Below are 15,445 nucleotides of genomic sequence, written 5' to 3'. Positions count from 1 at the left end.
TCCCCTCCCCCTCCTCTCCCTCTCCCTACCCCTCTCTCTCTCTGAAGCCCCTCTCTTCCTGTGGCCCCTCATGGAACTCAGTCATAACTGCAAAGCTGTGTCAAGTCACCCTAGGCCCTCTGAATCTTTAACAAGATGTCAGGCTTAATTGCCCATGCAGAGGCAGATTTAAGACACAACCAATGTCTGGCTTTTGGAACCTAATTGGGTCAGGAGTGCCCAAGACTTTGCAGGCCCACAGTCCTTGATTTCCCCCACCTGAGAACCTTAGATGACACTCAGGTCCTCTCCTGTTTACCAGAAGGTGGAGGCTCAAACACACTGCCCAATGACCTGTCAGTCCACCCAGCTGTTTCTAGACTTTCTTCCAAATGAAACTTTCACGTTGGCTGCATCACCTTCAGACTGGAAAGTGCTAATATAAATTGTACTACTGCCGACAGAGGGGCTTACTTTCTATGTACCATAGAGTATCCATGCAGAGGCACTGTGACATTTCACATTTGTGGGTGGAGCTCGGCATGGGGCATTCCCAGATAAAAACAAACACACTCAGGATGATGTACAGTGTGGATTTTTCTTTGAGATGTGGAAGAACTACTGAACCAGAGAACACACAAAGCACCATAAAGCTTGCGAGGCCACAGCTCTGTACTAGCTACAGAGGACAAGGAACAGCGGCCATTGGAACGGAAGTCATCTGGTGTGGTCTGAGAGCCCTGGAAAGCTGGGTGAGGGTGGGGGTTGTAGAAGCTTGGGGGGGGGCAGTGTTCTGTGGTTCACTTTACTCTCTTGGGTGGAGAAGGGAGGTCAGTAAAGTCCCCATTTTCAGGGGAAGATGTGCCTTCATGGTGGTTGTCCCACATTATTTTAGCCCAAAATGCAGGATTTCTGTTTGGTCCTTAACAAAGTTACATCTGTTTTATTGATTTTTATTTCTTTCAGGCAAGTCTTTTCTGGGGGCTCTTTTTTCTGGTGCAGTTTTTTAAAAAAAAGTTCAGCCAGCTGTAGGGCGCACACCTTTGATCCTAGCACTCAGGAGGCAGAGGCAGGCAGATCTCTGCTCTCCACAACAAATTCCAGGACAGTTAGGGCTACATAGTGAGATCTCATCTCATATTTATAGCAAGGTCATGAAAAGAGTTGGGAGGACTGGGGGGCCGGGGAGCTTGTCGGGGGGGGGGGACAGGACAGGACAGCCTACATATCCCCAAAGCATCCTAGGAGCCTGACTTCTTCCTCGTGCAGCCAGTGAATTCCCTGGGGAGTACTCCTACCAGCTTCTACTCCAGAAAGGAGCAGATGCCCCAGAGATGCCGGAGCAGGGGGAAGAATGAGACCAGGGAGAAGGGTTTTCAGCTTTTCTTCCTGGGTGTGTGTGTGTGTGTGACAGTTCTAGGCATAGAAGGATATAGGTGCAGCACAGGCTTCCCACAGCAGAGTCCTAGATTACTTGGAATACTACTCCCCGGCTCTGGGAGAGAACAGGGAAGTGGATAGAAGGGTCACAAGGTCTGCAGACTCCTCACCTCCCATGGAGAGCCAAGGGCAGGCAAGCAGAGCCATGAAGTCTTCGGTGGGAAAGTTTGGCAATGCAGGCAGTGAGCAGGACTCCGGGTGGACAAAGATCCCGTCGTGACAGCCAGTTCCTCAGAGGAACTGAGCAGGGCAGGGCAGGGCAGGGCAGAGCAGGTTCTACTTTTCCTCTACATTTAAGCTTGGGAACAAGCTGAGTTCAGGGTTCTGTTGGTGCAGAAAGGTGTAAAAACGAAGTGTATCCAGACTGAGCCAGGCAGGCCATGGGTGGCGAGGCCACGTGGTCAGCATCTCTAGGAAGTGAGAGTGGGGGTCAGTCAGCCCTGCTCGGAACTTACCACTGTGTCTCCCCTGTGCTGTGTTTAGCGTTTCCTGGGACTTGCTTGCTGGCCACTGAGGTGTGAACGACTTCACAGTTCTGTGAGTCTATGCTTCTCTCATATTTAAACTACTGGAGACATGAAGAGAAATCTCTTTACCCTATGGAGCTGGAGAGATGGCTCTGTGGTTAAGAGCACTTGTTCTTGTAGAGTACCCCTGGGCTTTGATCCCCGGTGCCCACATAGCAGCTAGCATCCATTCATACCCTCACTTCCAGGGGGTCTTCAGATGCCCTCTTCTGACCTCTTTGAGCACCAGATGAACATGCAGTACATAGGCATGCATGCAAGTAGAGCACTCACACACATAAAATAAGCTTTTTAAAAGGAGGGCTATGCCGGGCGGTGGTGGTGCACACCTTTAATCCCAGCACTTGGGAGGCAGAGGCAGGCAGATTTCTGAGTTCGAGGCCAACCTGGTCTACAGAGAGTTCCAGGACAGTCAGGGCTACACAGAGAAACCCTGTCTCAAAAAACAAAAACAAAAACAAAAAAACAAACAAAAACAAAAAACAAAAAAAACCCAAAAAACAAACAAACAAAAAACATGAAAGGAGGGCTATGTAATTCAAAGATGACTGTATCCTGGGACCTTCCCTGTGGCACTGATGGCCCTGGAGCTCCCGGTCTGGAGTCTCCTCCCTTCAGCCATTGTTACTGTGCACATAACCTTGGAGAGGGTCCTTATGGATCTTGTAAATTTCAGTTTCCTCAACTGTAAACTGTTTACTTTTTGAATCCAGGAGGGAGTGTCTCAATTCAGAGGAGCTAGCTACACAACAAACACTTATACCTGAAAGTGAGTTTCCTAAGTGAGTCCTTACCTCTTGTTTCCTAGGATCTGGCTAAGGGCAGGGCAGTCATGGGGACCCTTACCAGGCATTTCCTGGAGACAAGGAGCTCTGCTTTAGGCATCCCTATGTTCAATCTCACTGTGTGAAAATGGAAGCCAGCATCCCTGAAGGCTATTCCCCCATCTCTGTCCTGTGCAAATCCCTCTCTCTCTCTCTCTCTCTCTCATCTCTCTCTCTCTCTCCTCTTCTCTCCTCTCCTCTCTCTCTCTCTCCAGTGCTTGAGGTGGGGACCACTGTGGAAGCTGGCTGCAGTCTGGGGCAGCATCTTTCTTGTGGCTGTAGGACTGCTGGGGCACAGCAGGGCATAACTCAGGTTCTAAATCCTGTCTTCAGCCTCTCTGAACCCTGCAAATGCTCACACTGCCTCCAGGCGGCTCCAGCATCCTCAGTCCCAGCAGACTTTGATAGGGACCCAGACCCATGCCAACACCTCAGGTAGAAAACAGCACAAAGGCTCTCAGCCTTGAGAAGCCACAAAACCAAATTCTTCTCTCCTCTTTCTTTGCACTGGTTTGACTCCAAGTCAGGTGATGGTTATGATGGTGGTGGTGATAGTGATGGTGATGGTACTTAATAATTCCTTTAAAACTTACAGGCTGTACATGGTTAACCATTTGCATCCAGGCAGATAGGCGTTGCTTTTAAATAGGAAGTGGTGAGTTGGTGACTTTCTTCTGGCAATTCTAGCATCTCACTACCCGTCTCTCAATGAGCACTGCTGGTTGCATCTGTCAACAGAATAGTCCTCACATTCTTAGGACTGGAGCCTGGACAGCCACTGAGGCAGGAGTACCTGGCCGGCCCACTTTGGAGCTCATCGTTTCCTGGGGTGAGCATGCATCCTTTCCCAGTGATTTTTTTTGCAGATGTGTCTTAGCTTCTCCGACATCCCCACCTATGGTAGGGACACTTTCCTATGAGACGTGGGCACACCAAACTTCCACGTAATAGGTCCCTATGGTTCTGTTATGTGGTTTTAGGAGAGGAGCATGTTTTCTAGAAACTGGCCCTTTCTGTATGGCTAGCTGGGAAGTTTATTCTCACTGCCTCACACCAGAGCTTTGAAGATTACTGCTGATTTCTTTAGGAAGTATCTGAGAGACATCAGCCTGGAGAGGAAGGGTGTGTGTGTGTGTGTGTGTGTGTGTGTGTGTGTGTGTGTGTGTGTGTTATGTGGTGTGTATGGTGTATGTGTGCGTGGTATGTGTGTATAGTGTGTGTGTAGTATAGTATGTGTGTATGTGTGTACATGGTGTGTGTATGGTGTATGTTTGGCATGTGTTTAGTGTATGGTATGTATGGTGTGTGTGGTGTGTATGCATATGTGGTGTGTGTATGTTATGTATGTATGGTGTGTGTATGTTTATGTGTATGTGGTGTGTGTGTGGTATATGCATGTGTGTGCATGTGTGTCTGTGTATTACTAGGAATGGAATCTAGGAGGGTACTGTGCATGCCAGGCATGTACTCTACCAGTGAGCTATATTCCTAGATGCATTTTTTCTTTATTTTGAGACAAGGCCTCACTAGGGTGCATAGCCTGATTTCAAATCCACATTCAAATCCCAGGCTATTCTCCTGTGTCACCCTCCTGAGGACCTAGGATCACAGCAAAGGGCCACCAGGCCCAGCTTATTGTTTTTGTTGTGCTGGGAGTGAAGCACAGACCTCAGGAATGTCTACCTCAGGGTAGACAATGGCTCTACCCTAGCTGCACTTTGTCCCAGCAATGTAATGTTTTCCTTAATTTTTTGTCCTGTGTATATGCGGGTGGGTACATGAACACATTAGTGCAAGTGTCCATAGAAGTCAAAGGTGTTGGACCCACAGGAGCTTGAATTGTAAGGGGTCAAGATCTGTCCAACTCGTGCTGGAAATGAAACTCTACTCCTCTGAAAGAGCAGTACTTGCTCTTAGTAATGAAGTCATCTCTCTAGACCCCTACAAATGCAATTCTTTAACTCAGTACACAGAGAGATTTGAAACCAAGCCCTACGGCACAGAGGTAGTGGTTTTAGGCAATGCAAGGCTGTGCGTGGGACATTGCGGAGACCAGCATTTCAGCTCCTGTTGAAGCAGTTTTAAATCCTCCAAATTAATAAAGGAAATATTCTCTGTGCTTATAGCACCAGCCTGTTCTCCCAGAAATCAGGAAATAAAGGCAAAGGATTGTGGGTACAGCTCCACCCTGTGTTAAACAATGAGACTTTGCCTCAAAAGGCAAAGCAAACAAAATATACAGTATAAAAGTAGGTTGCCAGACAAGAAAGCAAATCACTGGAAAATACCTTCTGGGTTTCTCCTAACCAGTCCAAAAGCAGAAGGAAGTAGTGTTGAGTTTCAGCTGCACTGAGGTGGACAGAGCAAAGAAGTCAGCATGCCTGTGAATCCAGTGAACTTTTAACACTCACACCAAACACCCACCATTGTAGTAAAAAAAACTTATGATGGAAGGAAGGTCTTGTAGGAACTGCATGCCAAAGTGACCCAGATGGTGGGTGACAGGGTGATGGGGGCAGGGGGTTAAACACAGTTAATAGTCTCAGATGGGCTGCGACCTATCTGCTGGGACACTAGCATGCTGCCTGCCTGAAGGAGCTCTGAAGGTTGCATCGGCATCAGACAGAAAGCAATGATCTTGATGCCCCACATATGACTGGAACTTGATTTGCAGCTTGCACACAGCTGAACACATGCACATACACATACCCCTTGTCTATGTATACTTCTCTGCAGACTTCTGCATAGGTACTTATTCATACATACCTAGGCCAGTATACAACATGCATGCATATACGTACAAATGTACACATATGCACAGACATGCACCTATCCGTATATACCATTAGAAATGCTCATGTACAGACAACACACGCAGGCCTGTAGACACATGCATGTAGATTTGTACATTCATACACAAGTGTCCATGCCTACATACCTACATACATGAACATCAATGCATCTACACATATGCACATATATACATAAACAGACATCCACACACATACAGATCTGGGCACATGCATAAACACATTCTCCCCTTCCATCCCATTCTCCCTCTCTCTTCCCCTCCCTCTACCTCTCCTTCCTTCTCCCTCTTCCCTCTTCTTCCCTCTCTTTCTGGGCTGCCTGTCTCTGTCCCATCTCAAAGCCAGCCATAACCATTCTCCCAGGATTATCATCTACTCTCTGGTACCATCCGAGGCTCTAACTGCCCTGAGAGTGGGATGCATGTCACCTTTAGAAACAGTTTCTTTGCACAGAATCCATAATGAAAATGGCTCTAGGGAACCATATTACAGTACATTAAAGATTAGTTTTAGACTGTGCTGAAAGTATTACTCGTATTGAATTTCCCCTCGAGTAGCAGTTTCTTTTTCTATGAGATTAAAAAAGTTGCCTCTGAAGTGTTAGAACCTGGAGGCAGAAGCAGGGTTGGCCCAGGCCATGAGCAGGAACTCCACTTTGGCACCCTGACACTGATCCTTTTGTTAGAAAGTGGAAGAGGTGAGCCTATGTGGTTTCAAACCTTAAATGTGAAAGCCATGAGCTAACTTAATCATTTGGGCACTGGGAGGAGAGAGAGAGAAGGCAGAGAAAAGAAAGAGGGGAAAGAGAGAGCAAAGATGAGAGAGGGTGAACAGAGAGAGGGGAGAAGGTGCCTCTGAAAAGCCATTCAAAGCTGTGCCGTCCCCAAGGGCTGGTTTCTGATTCTAGAGCCAATCCATAAGAAGCTAATCAAGGGAGTGAACACACCTTGAGTGGAGGTTGATCTTTCCAGTCCTGAGAAACAGGTTCCACTTGAGGATAACAGGGGTCAGCATGTCAAAGAAAGAAAAGAGGGAGGTCACTGTGACTTGTGAAGCTCTCCTTTCCAGATCAGGGGGAACAGAATTGCCGAGATGGTAAGTCACTGAAGTTCAGCATAGCATGGCCCAGGGACAGGCTCTGGGGAGCCCTTGTGCCTGCCTTTTTGAGGCCGGCATTTTTCAAAGACTCTTCCAGAGAACACACTGGCTCAAAAGGTCCCATAAGCAGTAGAGGGGACAGAGACACAGCTCCACAGTGTCACCCTCAGCAGTCCAGGGAGTGCCTGTAATCTTTTAGGAACCTTGAAAGATGCCAAATCAAGTTTTATGGGTTTGACGCAGAAAAGAACTTCAGGCATAGCTAGTCCAAAGCAGATATGGAGATTTTATTAAAGTTATCTTAATAGTTACACAGGGATTGGGGGAGGAAGGTACTTGGAAAAGGGAAGTACATGGGGGTCCTGGATGGAAGATTTCCTATGAATCACGGAGAGTAAGACAGCCAAGTGTGCATGCTTAAGTGTCTGGGCATGAGTCATATATACCATTTGGTGGCCCTCAATGTATATCCTAAAATATTGCTAAGACACCTCCCTCTACCTCTTCTTTTGGCATATGAGGTTATGGGGTGACACTGAAGATGTCATGGAAGGAGTTATCATATGAAGTTAAGCCAGGAACAACTAGGGCTGCACAGAGTTGAACACTGTTCCTTCTCATGTGAATGGATTTCTTGTGGAGATGCCTAGAAAACTAAGGCTTTGCAGCTTGGAAGGGAGAAAACACGCATCCAGAGGACCTACGGTCCTCACCTGACAGCAAGCTTTCTGATAACCCATAGGCGTGAATGGGCACTTCGCACAGGAAGCAGTCCTTTCCTAGAGCAGGGCCAATCCCCTCTTCCCCCCACCCCACACAACTGACTAGGAATGAATGAGGTTTCAGAGTAATGAAAAGCACCCCATGTTATCATCCCCAGTCTTCACCAGGTAGGAGATGCCCCTGCAACTACCTCCCGTTTCCAAGAGACCTTGCTCATATCACCATAAACTCCAGACATGTATGCAATAAGAAGTCCAGGCTCGTGAGGTACTCTGCTGATAAGCATCTGTAGATAAGACTCCTGGGTCTCACAGGACCTTTAGCTATACCTCATGCTCACCCATCATCTGCAGTCTCTGTTCTCTTGAGCTCCTGGTCCAAGACGTGCAACCCATCCTGTGTTCAACTTACCCACTCAAACTGGGGCAGGGGGGGGGGTCACCATGTCTCAAGGTGCTTGTGTTGCTGTTGTTGAACTGTCTGAAATTGTTCCTGTCACTCATGGTATCTCTAATCCCAGACAGAGTCCGGCTTTAAGGTGGAGTAGAGGCCCTTCTTTCAAGTCATAGTCTCTCAAGCCATGACGAATGTCCTTTCTAGCTGACCCTCCACTTCTGAAGCTAAACAACACTTTATCGTGCTTGTTCCATCACCAAGGATCCCCACACTCCTCCCTCAACCCCTAATCACTGTGTAAATCTGGCCAGAGACAGGTGCAGATCTGGCACCGACCTCATTCTGAGCCTGGTGGTTTCAGTGGTTTTTGCCTAAAAGTTAAACAAACATTCATTTTGCTGAGCTGGGAGTCTCCTACCACTGCCACCAAGTTGGCTGAGTTCCCTTTCGGTTCTGCAGCCAGGGATCTAATACCAACCTCTGTTGTGGGGCTTCTAATGGAGGATCTGTGCCTCTGACCCATCCTGTTGTGGGCAGGCCTCCGTTCCTTTCACAACAGCTGTGGGAGAGGGAGGGCCCTTGCTAGCCTCTCCAGGAAACCCACTTGGCTTGTGGCTTTACTTCTGCCTTCACCATTAGTAGTGCAGATGCTTCCCATTCCAAGCTTCCCTCTCTTCTGTCTCAGGTAAGAGAGTCTTGAGGTCCGAGTCCCCTCAATTCTCTGTCCCGTGTGTATATGCACTTAGGCTTAGTCACGTCTGCAAAGTCCCTTTGCCAGACATGCTCACAGGTTCCAAAGACTAAGGACTAGACTCTTCCCATCTGTGAGCACAGCATTGCTGGTGTGTCAAGAACACTGCCTCTGTGAAGCTGGTGCTAAGTCTGAAGGCTGGGTGACTGAAGTGCAGGGAGACATTGTAGTACAACCCATTTAAGCACATGCCTGACTAGCTTACAAATGAATGAGATATGGTTATTTTACTTGGCTTCAACAATTACTGGGCGGCTGGGGGTGGGGGTGGGAGGTGGGGTGGGGTTGGAATCACTGATCTACTTTTCTAACTTCTGGCCTAGCTATCTCCCGAGCGGTGTACCCCAGATACTTGCTGTTTCTCCTGGACTTGTGCTCATGGTTCCTCTCTTCTCATTGTGCCTACTCCTCTCTCCTGCTCACTCTCTCTCCATCTCTGTCTCTTTCTCCTTCTCCTTTCTGCCCCACTCAACCAGTAACTCAAAAAAACAAAAAACAAACAAACAAAAAACCCACCTACCTCTAATCCCCGCCCCCATTAATTGGCTGTAGCCATTTTTATTTAACCAATAGTTTTAAATTAAAGTACGAGGCTTACACAACAAAAATTCACTTGTAGGCCTAGACCTCCTGGTACAGAGTTTAGCATCAAAATACACAGCAACAGAACAATGGGATGTAGGTGGTGTGACTGAGCTAGTCGGCTGTGCCTGCTGGGACAGGTTCAGCAGGCTTATTGGGCTTCCTAGCAAATAAAGGCTAATGTTCTGCTCTTGCAAAACTTGGATTTTTCAGAGCTGTTGACAATTTAAACGCAAATACAGGGGGCAAGTGAGCGAGATGGCCCAGCTGCGGAGTCTTCTCTGTTTCCTCCACAATCGACTTGTACATTTTGGATCCGATGCACTGCGTTTGCTTCCGCCCATATTCATTGTACGTCGGTTTCAGTCATCCACCTTGTTATCTTTTTAGATTCTTGACATTTTGAGACACAAATGCATTTGCCTCCTCCCTTTGTTCTTTACACTTGATGTGAATGATGAGAAGCTCTCAGCTGAAGATTTCCATGGGTACCACGCCAGTCAAGGTCTGCCCTAGTGTGCCTAGGAACAGGTTCTACACGGATTATCATCACACCCACAGAGCAGTGACCCATCCCACTGCCCAGCCAGCAGCCTATCCATCTCTTGGTGCCAGCACACCAGACTATGCTTCCTTCTCCTGACAACTTTCAAATTTCAGATTTAGTCATAGATTTGCAAAGTCTGTCGCACTTCCCTTTATCTGTTCTCTTGTGACCACGACAACCCAAGGCTTAGGACCAGATTGATGGCTACATGTCAGCAAACTTGTGGTAACCCACCAAGTCTGTGCCTGGTGCATAAGACTCCTTCATAATATCCTTGAGTGAGTTCTGACTCCATACCTTAGTGGGGACACTCACCTTTTCTGTACCTGCAGATAAATGGTAAAGCGTTCATCCTATTTTTTCACATGTATTATGTAGAACATGTACACATGGATGTTCACATGTGTGGGCACATGTGTGTTCAGGCCCAAGCCTGATGTCATGAATCTTCTTCAGCTGCTATTCCATCTTACTTTTTAAGGCAGAGTCTCCCGAACCTGGAGCGTGGTTAGTCTCACTAGCCAGTTGCTCTGGGGGTCCCATCTCTCCCCTGGAGGCTGAAGTTACAGGTAAGCTGCCATACTGACCTGGCACTTACAGGGGATTGGGGGATGCAAACTCTTGTCCTCTTGCTTCATGGTGAAGCCATCTCCTACACCTTCAGTTTTGAAGCTTTGGACAGCAGCCGAGCCTTCCCTGACATCTTACGGAGTAAGCAGTCTAAGAATGATGTTCTCTGGGTGTCTGTGGGGTGCTTTTAAAGAGCAGACAGGAAGAAGATGCAAGCTGAGAAACACTCATGTTTTGAAGATATAATATAAACTTCACCGGTGCACACTTGGTGATGAGGAGGAATCTTTGGGGTGTTAAGCACTCTGATATTTTTCTGGCACACATTGGCCTGGAAGGAGTAAAAGGCCAAAAAGAGGCAAGCGAAGCATGGTAGACCGTGACACTTTACTCAAGGTGGCTGACAGCAAGCAAGGTGACCTCACTGAACCCCCAAAGTTTCTCTCTAAAAGATAACATGGGGCAATTTCTCATAGATTCCTTTAATATCAATTTGTTCTTTAGACTATTTCTATACCTACTTGTTTGAGAACTGCTGACTTAGGAACATTTGAACACCAAGGACAACCATATCACACACCGAGAAGCCGATGACATACATGTAGTTTGCATATGGTAAGACCCTGTGAGTGGACGTGTGTGAAAGAGGACACTCCGAGCCTGAGAAACAACCCAGAAAAATATCTTGCTGTGGGCATCTTGTCTACAGTTGCTTAGACAAATACAGAAAAATAGGCTGAAGGCTTCGGACCTCCAGCCGCTCTCTTCTTGCTATCTTGGCAGTCTATTTTGCTCTCAACTTTTTAAAGGACAGAAAGAAACATTGAAGGTAAGAATTACCAACCTCTTTATCATCAAACACAAATTCTCCTAACATAGGAGAATGGACAGGTCGTGTCTCCAGCGAACACAGTACTGCTCAGATTGAGGCATCCGGGTGGATTGTGATCAGGACTCTACCTGCTGTGGTGGCCCAGATACCAATCTGTGACCAGTGCGATTTCCTAGCAACAACATGCACCATTCTTGTGGTAACAGTAGTGGTTTGACAGGCTGATTCATTTCCAAGTACTGTGAGTGTCTGCCATTCAAGTAAGCTTGACAGTTATCTTCTAAGAGCTCTGATTGCCAATCCAAAAGCAGTGCTGAGATTAGCATTATTAAGAGTTCCAGGGTGCTAGCCCAGCACATTCACAGCATTGTGTGGAGACAGGGGCAACTTTACTTACAAATCCTGGGTCTTTTGGATTTGGTTTGCCATTTTAATCAGTAAGAGTAAGTTGAGACAGTCTCTCTTGAATATAATGTGCATCCAAACAACTGTCTGTCTCTGCTCCTGATGACCTCAGACTTGACCTGGGAACCAGCCACATACGCAGGTCCTCCCTACCATGAGGAACTGCATGGCCATCATTGGCCTTCCCTACAGCAGGAGCTGTCAGGAGCTGCACAGGCCTGAATTACATTGTTTAAGGTGGTTGTGTTTACCTGGTACCTCCCTGACTGCCGGGCTCATCTTTACTCTATGTCGTAGGTCAGTGCCTAGCCTCAGGAGACTTTTTAAAGCTTTCATTCAACTGGTTATACTTGAATTCGGAAACTGTGACTTATCATCGTGCAGATAAATATTTGTCTTACATGGAGAGTCTAGCTGGGCATTGGTACACAGTGCGGTTGGCTGACCCTCGTAGTCTTTAATTCCATCAGTTTTCCCCCACCAACAGAATGTACATGGGGAGAAATCACCATGTCCCATCTCTACTCAACCCCCTCCAGCTAAGGAGCTATCCTGACCACTCCCTGCATTGGTCTCACTAATGGATACACAACACCCCCCAAAAGCATTGCCCTGTGACCACCTCTGCACTACCCTGAACCGTCACGCCTCCTACTGTGCTTCCCACCACCTGTAGCTTCTTACCCTCCCCAAATCTACCAATTCCACCCTTCAGGGCCACCTCAGTCCTACTGGCCCATGCACTTTCTGTAGCTGTCCTTTGATCTTCTCTATCACTACCTGTCGGTGAAAGGACATTTGTGTAAAGGAACATTGGATAGTTTTCAAAGTAGCATTACTTGGGGCCTAATTACACACAGTTATTGAAGCAGACCATTCAGGGGTTTTGACATACACGTAGCCACTCACCAGCTATTCCACTGTGTGGGAACATGTGAGTCACTTGGGTGCCCCTGGACATTTAGGTCCTTCCCAGTTGAGAGCCACATAGAGAACCATTCCTGCCTGGGGTGAGAATCTGCTTTATTTTGGCAGGGTCTGTAAGCTTGGCTAGGTGTGGTTACTTGAAAACATGCTGTCACGGTTTCTATTTTCATTATCTTCCAGGAAACAATGAATTCCACAGAGCCCAATTATGGAGCGGATGATTATTTCAGCACAGATTATTCTATTCCTCCAAGCTACGGGATATGCTCCCTAGAAGAGGTCAGAAAGTTCACCAAGGTGTTTGTGCCAATTGCCTACTCCTTAATATGTGTCTTTGGCCTTCTGGGCAATATTATGGTGGTGATGACTTTTGCCTTCTACAAGAAAACCAGGTCCATGACTGACGTCTACCTGTTGAACATGGCCATCACAGACATACTCTTTGTCCTCACCCTACCATTCTGGGCAGTTACTCATGCCACCAACACTTGGATTTTCAGCGACTCGCTGTGCAAATTGATGAAAGGCACATATGCAGTCAACTTTAACTGTGGGATGCTGCTCCTGGCCTGTATCAGCATGGACCGGTACATTGCCATCGTCCAGGCAACCAAGTCTTTTCGGGTACGCTCCAGAACACTGACACACAGTAAGGTCATCTGTGTAGCAGTGTGGTTCATTTCCATCATCATCTCGAGCCCCACATTTATCTTCAACAAGAAATATGGGCAGCAGGGTCGTGAGGTCTGCGAGTCATGGTACAAGTCTGTCCCGGAGCCTATCAGGTGGAAACTGCTGGGTATGGGACTCGAGCTGCTCTTCGGATTCTTCATCCCTTTGCTGTTTATGGTGTTCTGCTATCTGTTCATAATCAAGACCTTGGTGCAGGCCCAGAATTCCAAGAGGCACAGAGCCATCCGAGTTGTGATCGCTGTGGTTCTTGTGTTCCTGACTTGTCAGATCCCTCACAATGTGGTCCTTCTCGTGACTGCAGTCAACACGGGCAAAGTAGGCCGGAGCTGCAGCACTGAGAAAGTCCTCGCTTACACCAGGAATGTGGCTGAGGTCCTGGCTTTCCTGCATTGCTGCCTCAACCCTGTGCTGTATGCCTTTATTGGACAGAAATTCAGAAACTACTTCATGAAGATCATGAAGGACGTGTGGTGTATGAGAAGAAAGAACAAGGTGCCTGGCTTCCTCTGTGCCCGGATTTACTCAGAAAGTTACATCTCCAGGCAGACCAGTGAGACTGTCGAAAATGATAATGCATCGTCCTTTACAATGTAACACAAGAGCACAAGCAACATGCCCTGAAAGCTTCGTGAAACTTGCTATTACATATGAAAAAGAAAAAAAAAAGCCATTGCCAAATATGTATAGTAACTATGGAAATTCAGCAAAGGCTTCCTGCAAGATTGGAACCGGTTGGGAGATGGCACTATCAGCTAAATTCTTCCAGGTGTGGTTAACAAAAAACATTGTAGCTCCTCCTGGGTTGGTGTTCCACAAAATAAGATGTGGGGAATGCTGGATTACTAAGAAATGCTTATGAACATAAACGTATTCAGGAATGTTCATGAAGGGGATCACAGACCTAGTGACCCCTAGAACCCATAGCACAAAAAAAGGGATGTAGCTTGGGAAACCAACAAAAGCCCAACCCCCTTCCCCCCTGTAACTCATGAGAAGCAGATGGCAAGTCAAAGATCCAATACCGGGTTCCCTTTGATCTTCTCAGCAAGCGCTAGGCTGTGGATGAGGAAGGCAAGAGCAAGCATCCATAAACTGAACATCAACCTGGGTAGAGGGGGACAGGAACCAAGTAAGAAGTGGGGTACCTGGGCTTGCTCTTGGCATGTGAGCTTGCTTCCACAAATGGACATAGTTCCCAGTGGTTCTCCTTTCCCCTCTGGGGTGGGTGGAGCCTGAGGAAGCAAGCTGGGATACTGCTCCAAGCTGGGCTTTGGGCTTAGCAGATTCCGGCACAGTTTAAATTCATCCTGTGGATGGTAAACTTGACTTGTCTGTAGTTGAAAGCGCTTATTCTTCCAGTTCTGAAACGGAGGTGAAGATCCTGATCACCAAGAGCTTCAAGTTACCCTCTGAGTATTAGGAAGTATGGTGGCCTCTGAGACCAAGTGGTTATTTTTGTTCATTTAAATTAGACATTGAACCTAGGGTCTCACATAATGTTCTGCAATTGTGCTACCACTGTATTATACTCCAGTGCCTTTCTGTATCTTTCATTTAGAGAGAGGGGACCCACTCAGGTGTCCAGACAGGTCTTGAACTTGGCAATCCCAGAGCCTCAGCTCTACAAATAACTAGGATTACAGGCCTGTGCCACACTATGCCTGGCTCGCAGACTGGTCTTAAGGTAGCTCTACCCAAAGTCATAGATAGTCATAAAAGCAGGTTTCAGTGAGTCTCTTCTGCCTTGTTAGAAGCTCATAGTACTCTAGTCCTTAAAGGGCTGCATAAGCAGATGACAAATGTGTACTGGAGATGCGGAAACACAAATCTCATTACAAAAGTTGCTGATGTGAATGTCAAGATACTGACATGTTCTATAAGATACATGGTTTGGAATGGTTAGTGAGCTGTTGCAATGCCTTCGTTGCCATCTATAGTAAGTGAGTGAGTGCGTGTGTGAGTGTGGTGAGTGTGTGTGTGTATTTGCTCAAGTTTTGAGGCCAGAGGCCAGCCTCGAGTATATTCCTCAGGCTCTGTTTGGTTTTGTTTTTTGTTTTGTTTTTTGCAGAGGGGAGTATCAGGGGGGTTGGGTTTTTTTGTTTGTTTGTTTTTTCTTTTTTTTTAAGACAAAGTCTCTCAGTGCCTCAGAGCTGAATGAGTAGCTAGACTGGCAGGCAGAGAGAGCCTGGTCCACTACCTCAGCTAGCACTGGGATTAAAGGCATACACAACCACCAAGGGTTTTTTTTTTTCTTTTTTTTTCTTTCATTCTTTTTGTTTTTGTTGTTGTTACATAGATTCTAGCCATTGAGCACCTGGTCTTTGTGCTGGCAAGCCAAGGG

The 15,445-nt window shown here is 47.0% G+C and overlaps 1 protein-coding gene across 8 annotated transcripts in view; it reads left to right on the top strand.

The window, feature by feature from the left end:
- Nucleotides 1–15,146, top strand: part of Ccr6 (C-C motif chemokine receptor 6) — a 20,331-nt gene extending 5,185 nt beyond the window's left edge. The window contains exons 2-5 of one of the 8 annotated variants that reach the window (XM_031353196.1): nt 3,458–3,599; nt 9,344–9,481; nt 10,159–10,246; nt 12,592–15,146. In XM_031353196.1, the coding sequence (XP_031209056.1) occupies nt 12,598–13,698 (1,101 nt within the window). In that variant the 5' untranslated portion in view covers nt 3,458–3,599; nt 9,344–9,481; nt 10,159–10,246; nt 12,592–12,597 and the 3' untranslated portion in view covers nt 13,699–15,146. The remainder of the gene's footprint in view (nt 1–3,457; nt 3,600–9,343; nt 9,482–10,158; nt 10,247–12,591) is intronic. The other 7 variants (XM_031353193.1, XM_031353192.1, XM_031353190.1 and 4 more) reach the window with 7 other exon arrangements.
- The last annotated feature ends 299 nt before the right edge of the window (nt 15,147–15,445 follow it).

Source organism: Mastomys coucha, unplaced genomic scaffold (assembly GCF_008632895.1).
Source record: "Mastomys coucha isolate ucsf_1 unplaced genomic scaffold, UCSF_Mcou_1 pScaffold5, whole genome shotgun sequence".
NCBI lineage: Eukaryota > Metazoa > Chordata > Mammalia > Rodentia > Muridae > Mastomys > Mastomys coucha.
Note: the sequence above shows the minus strand (reverse complement) of the source record. Positions and strands in the feature narration are given on the sequence as shown.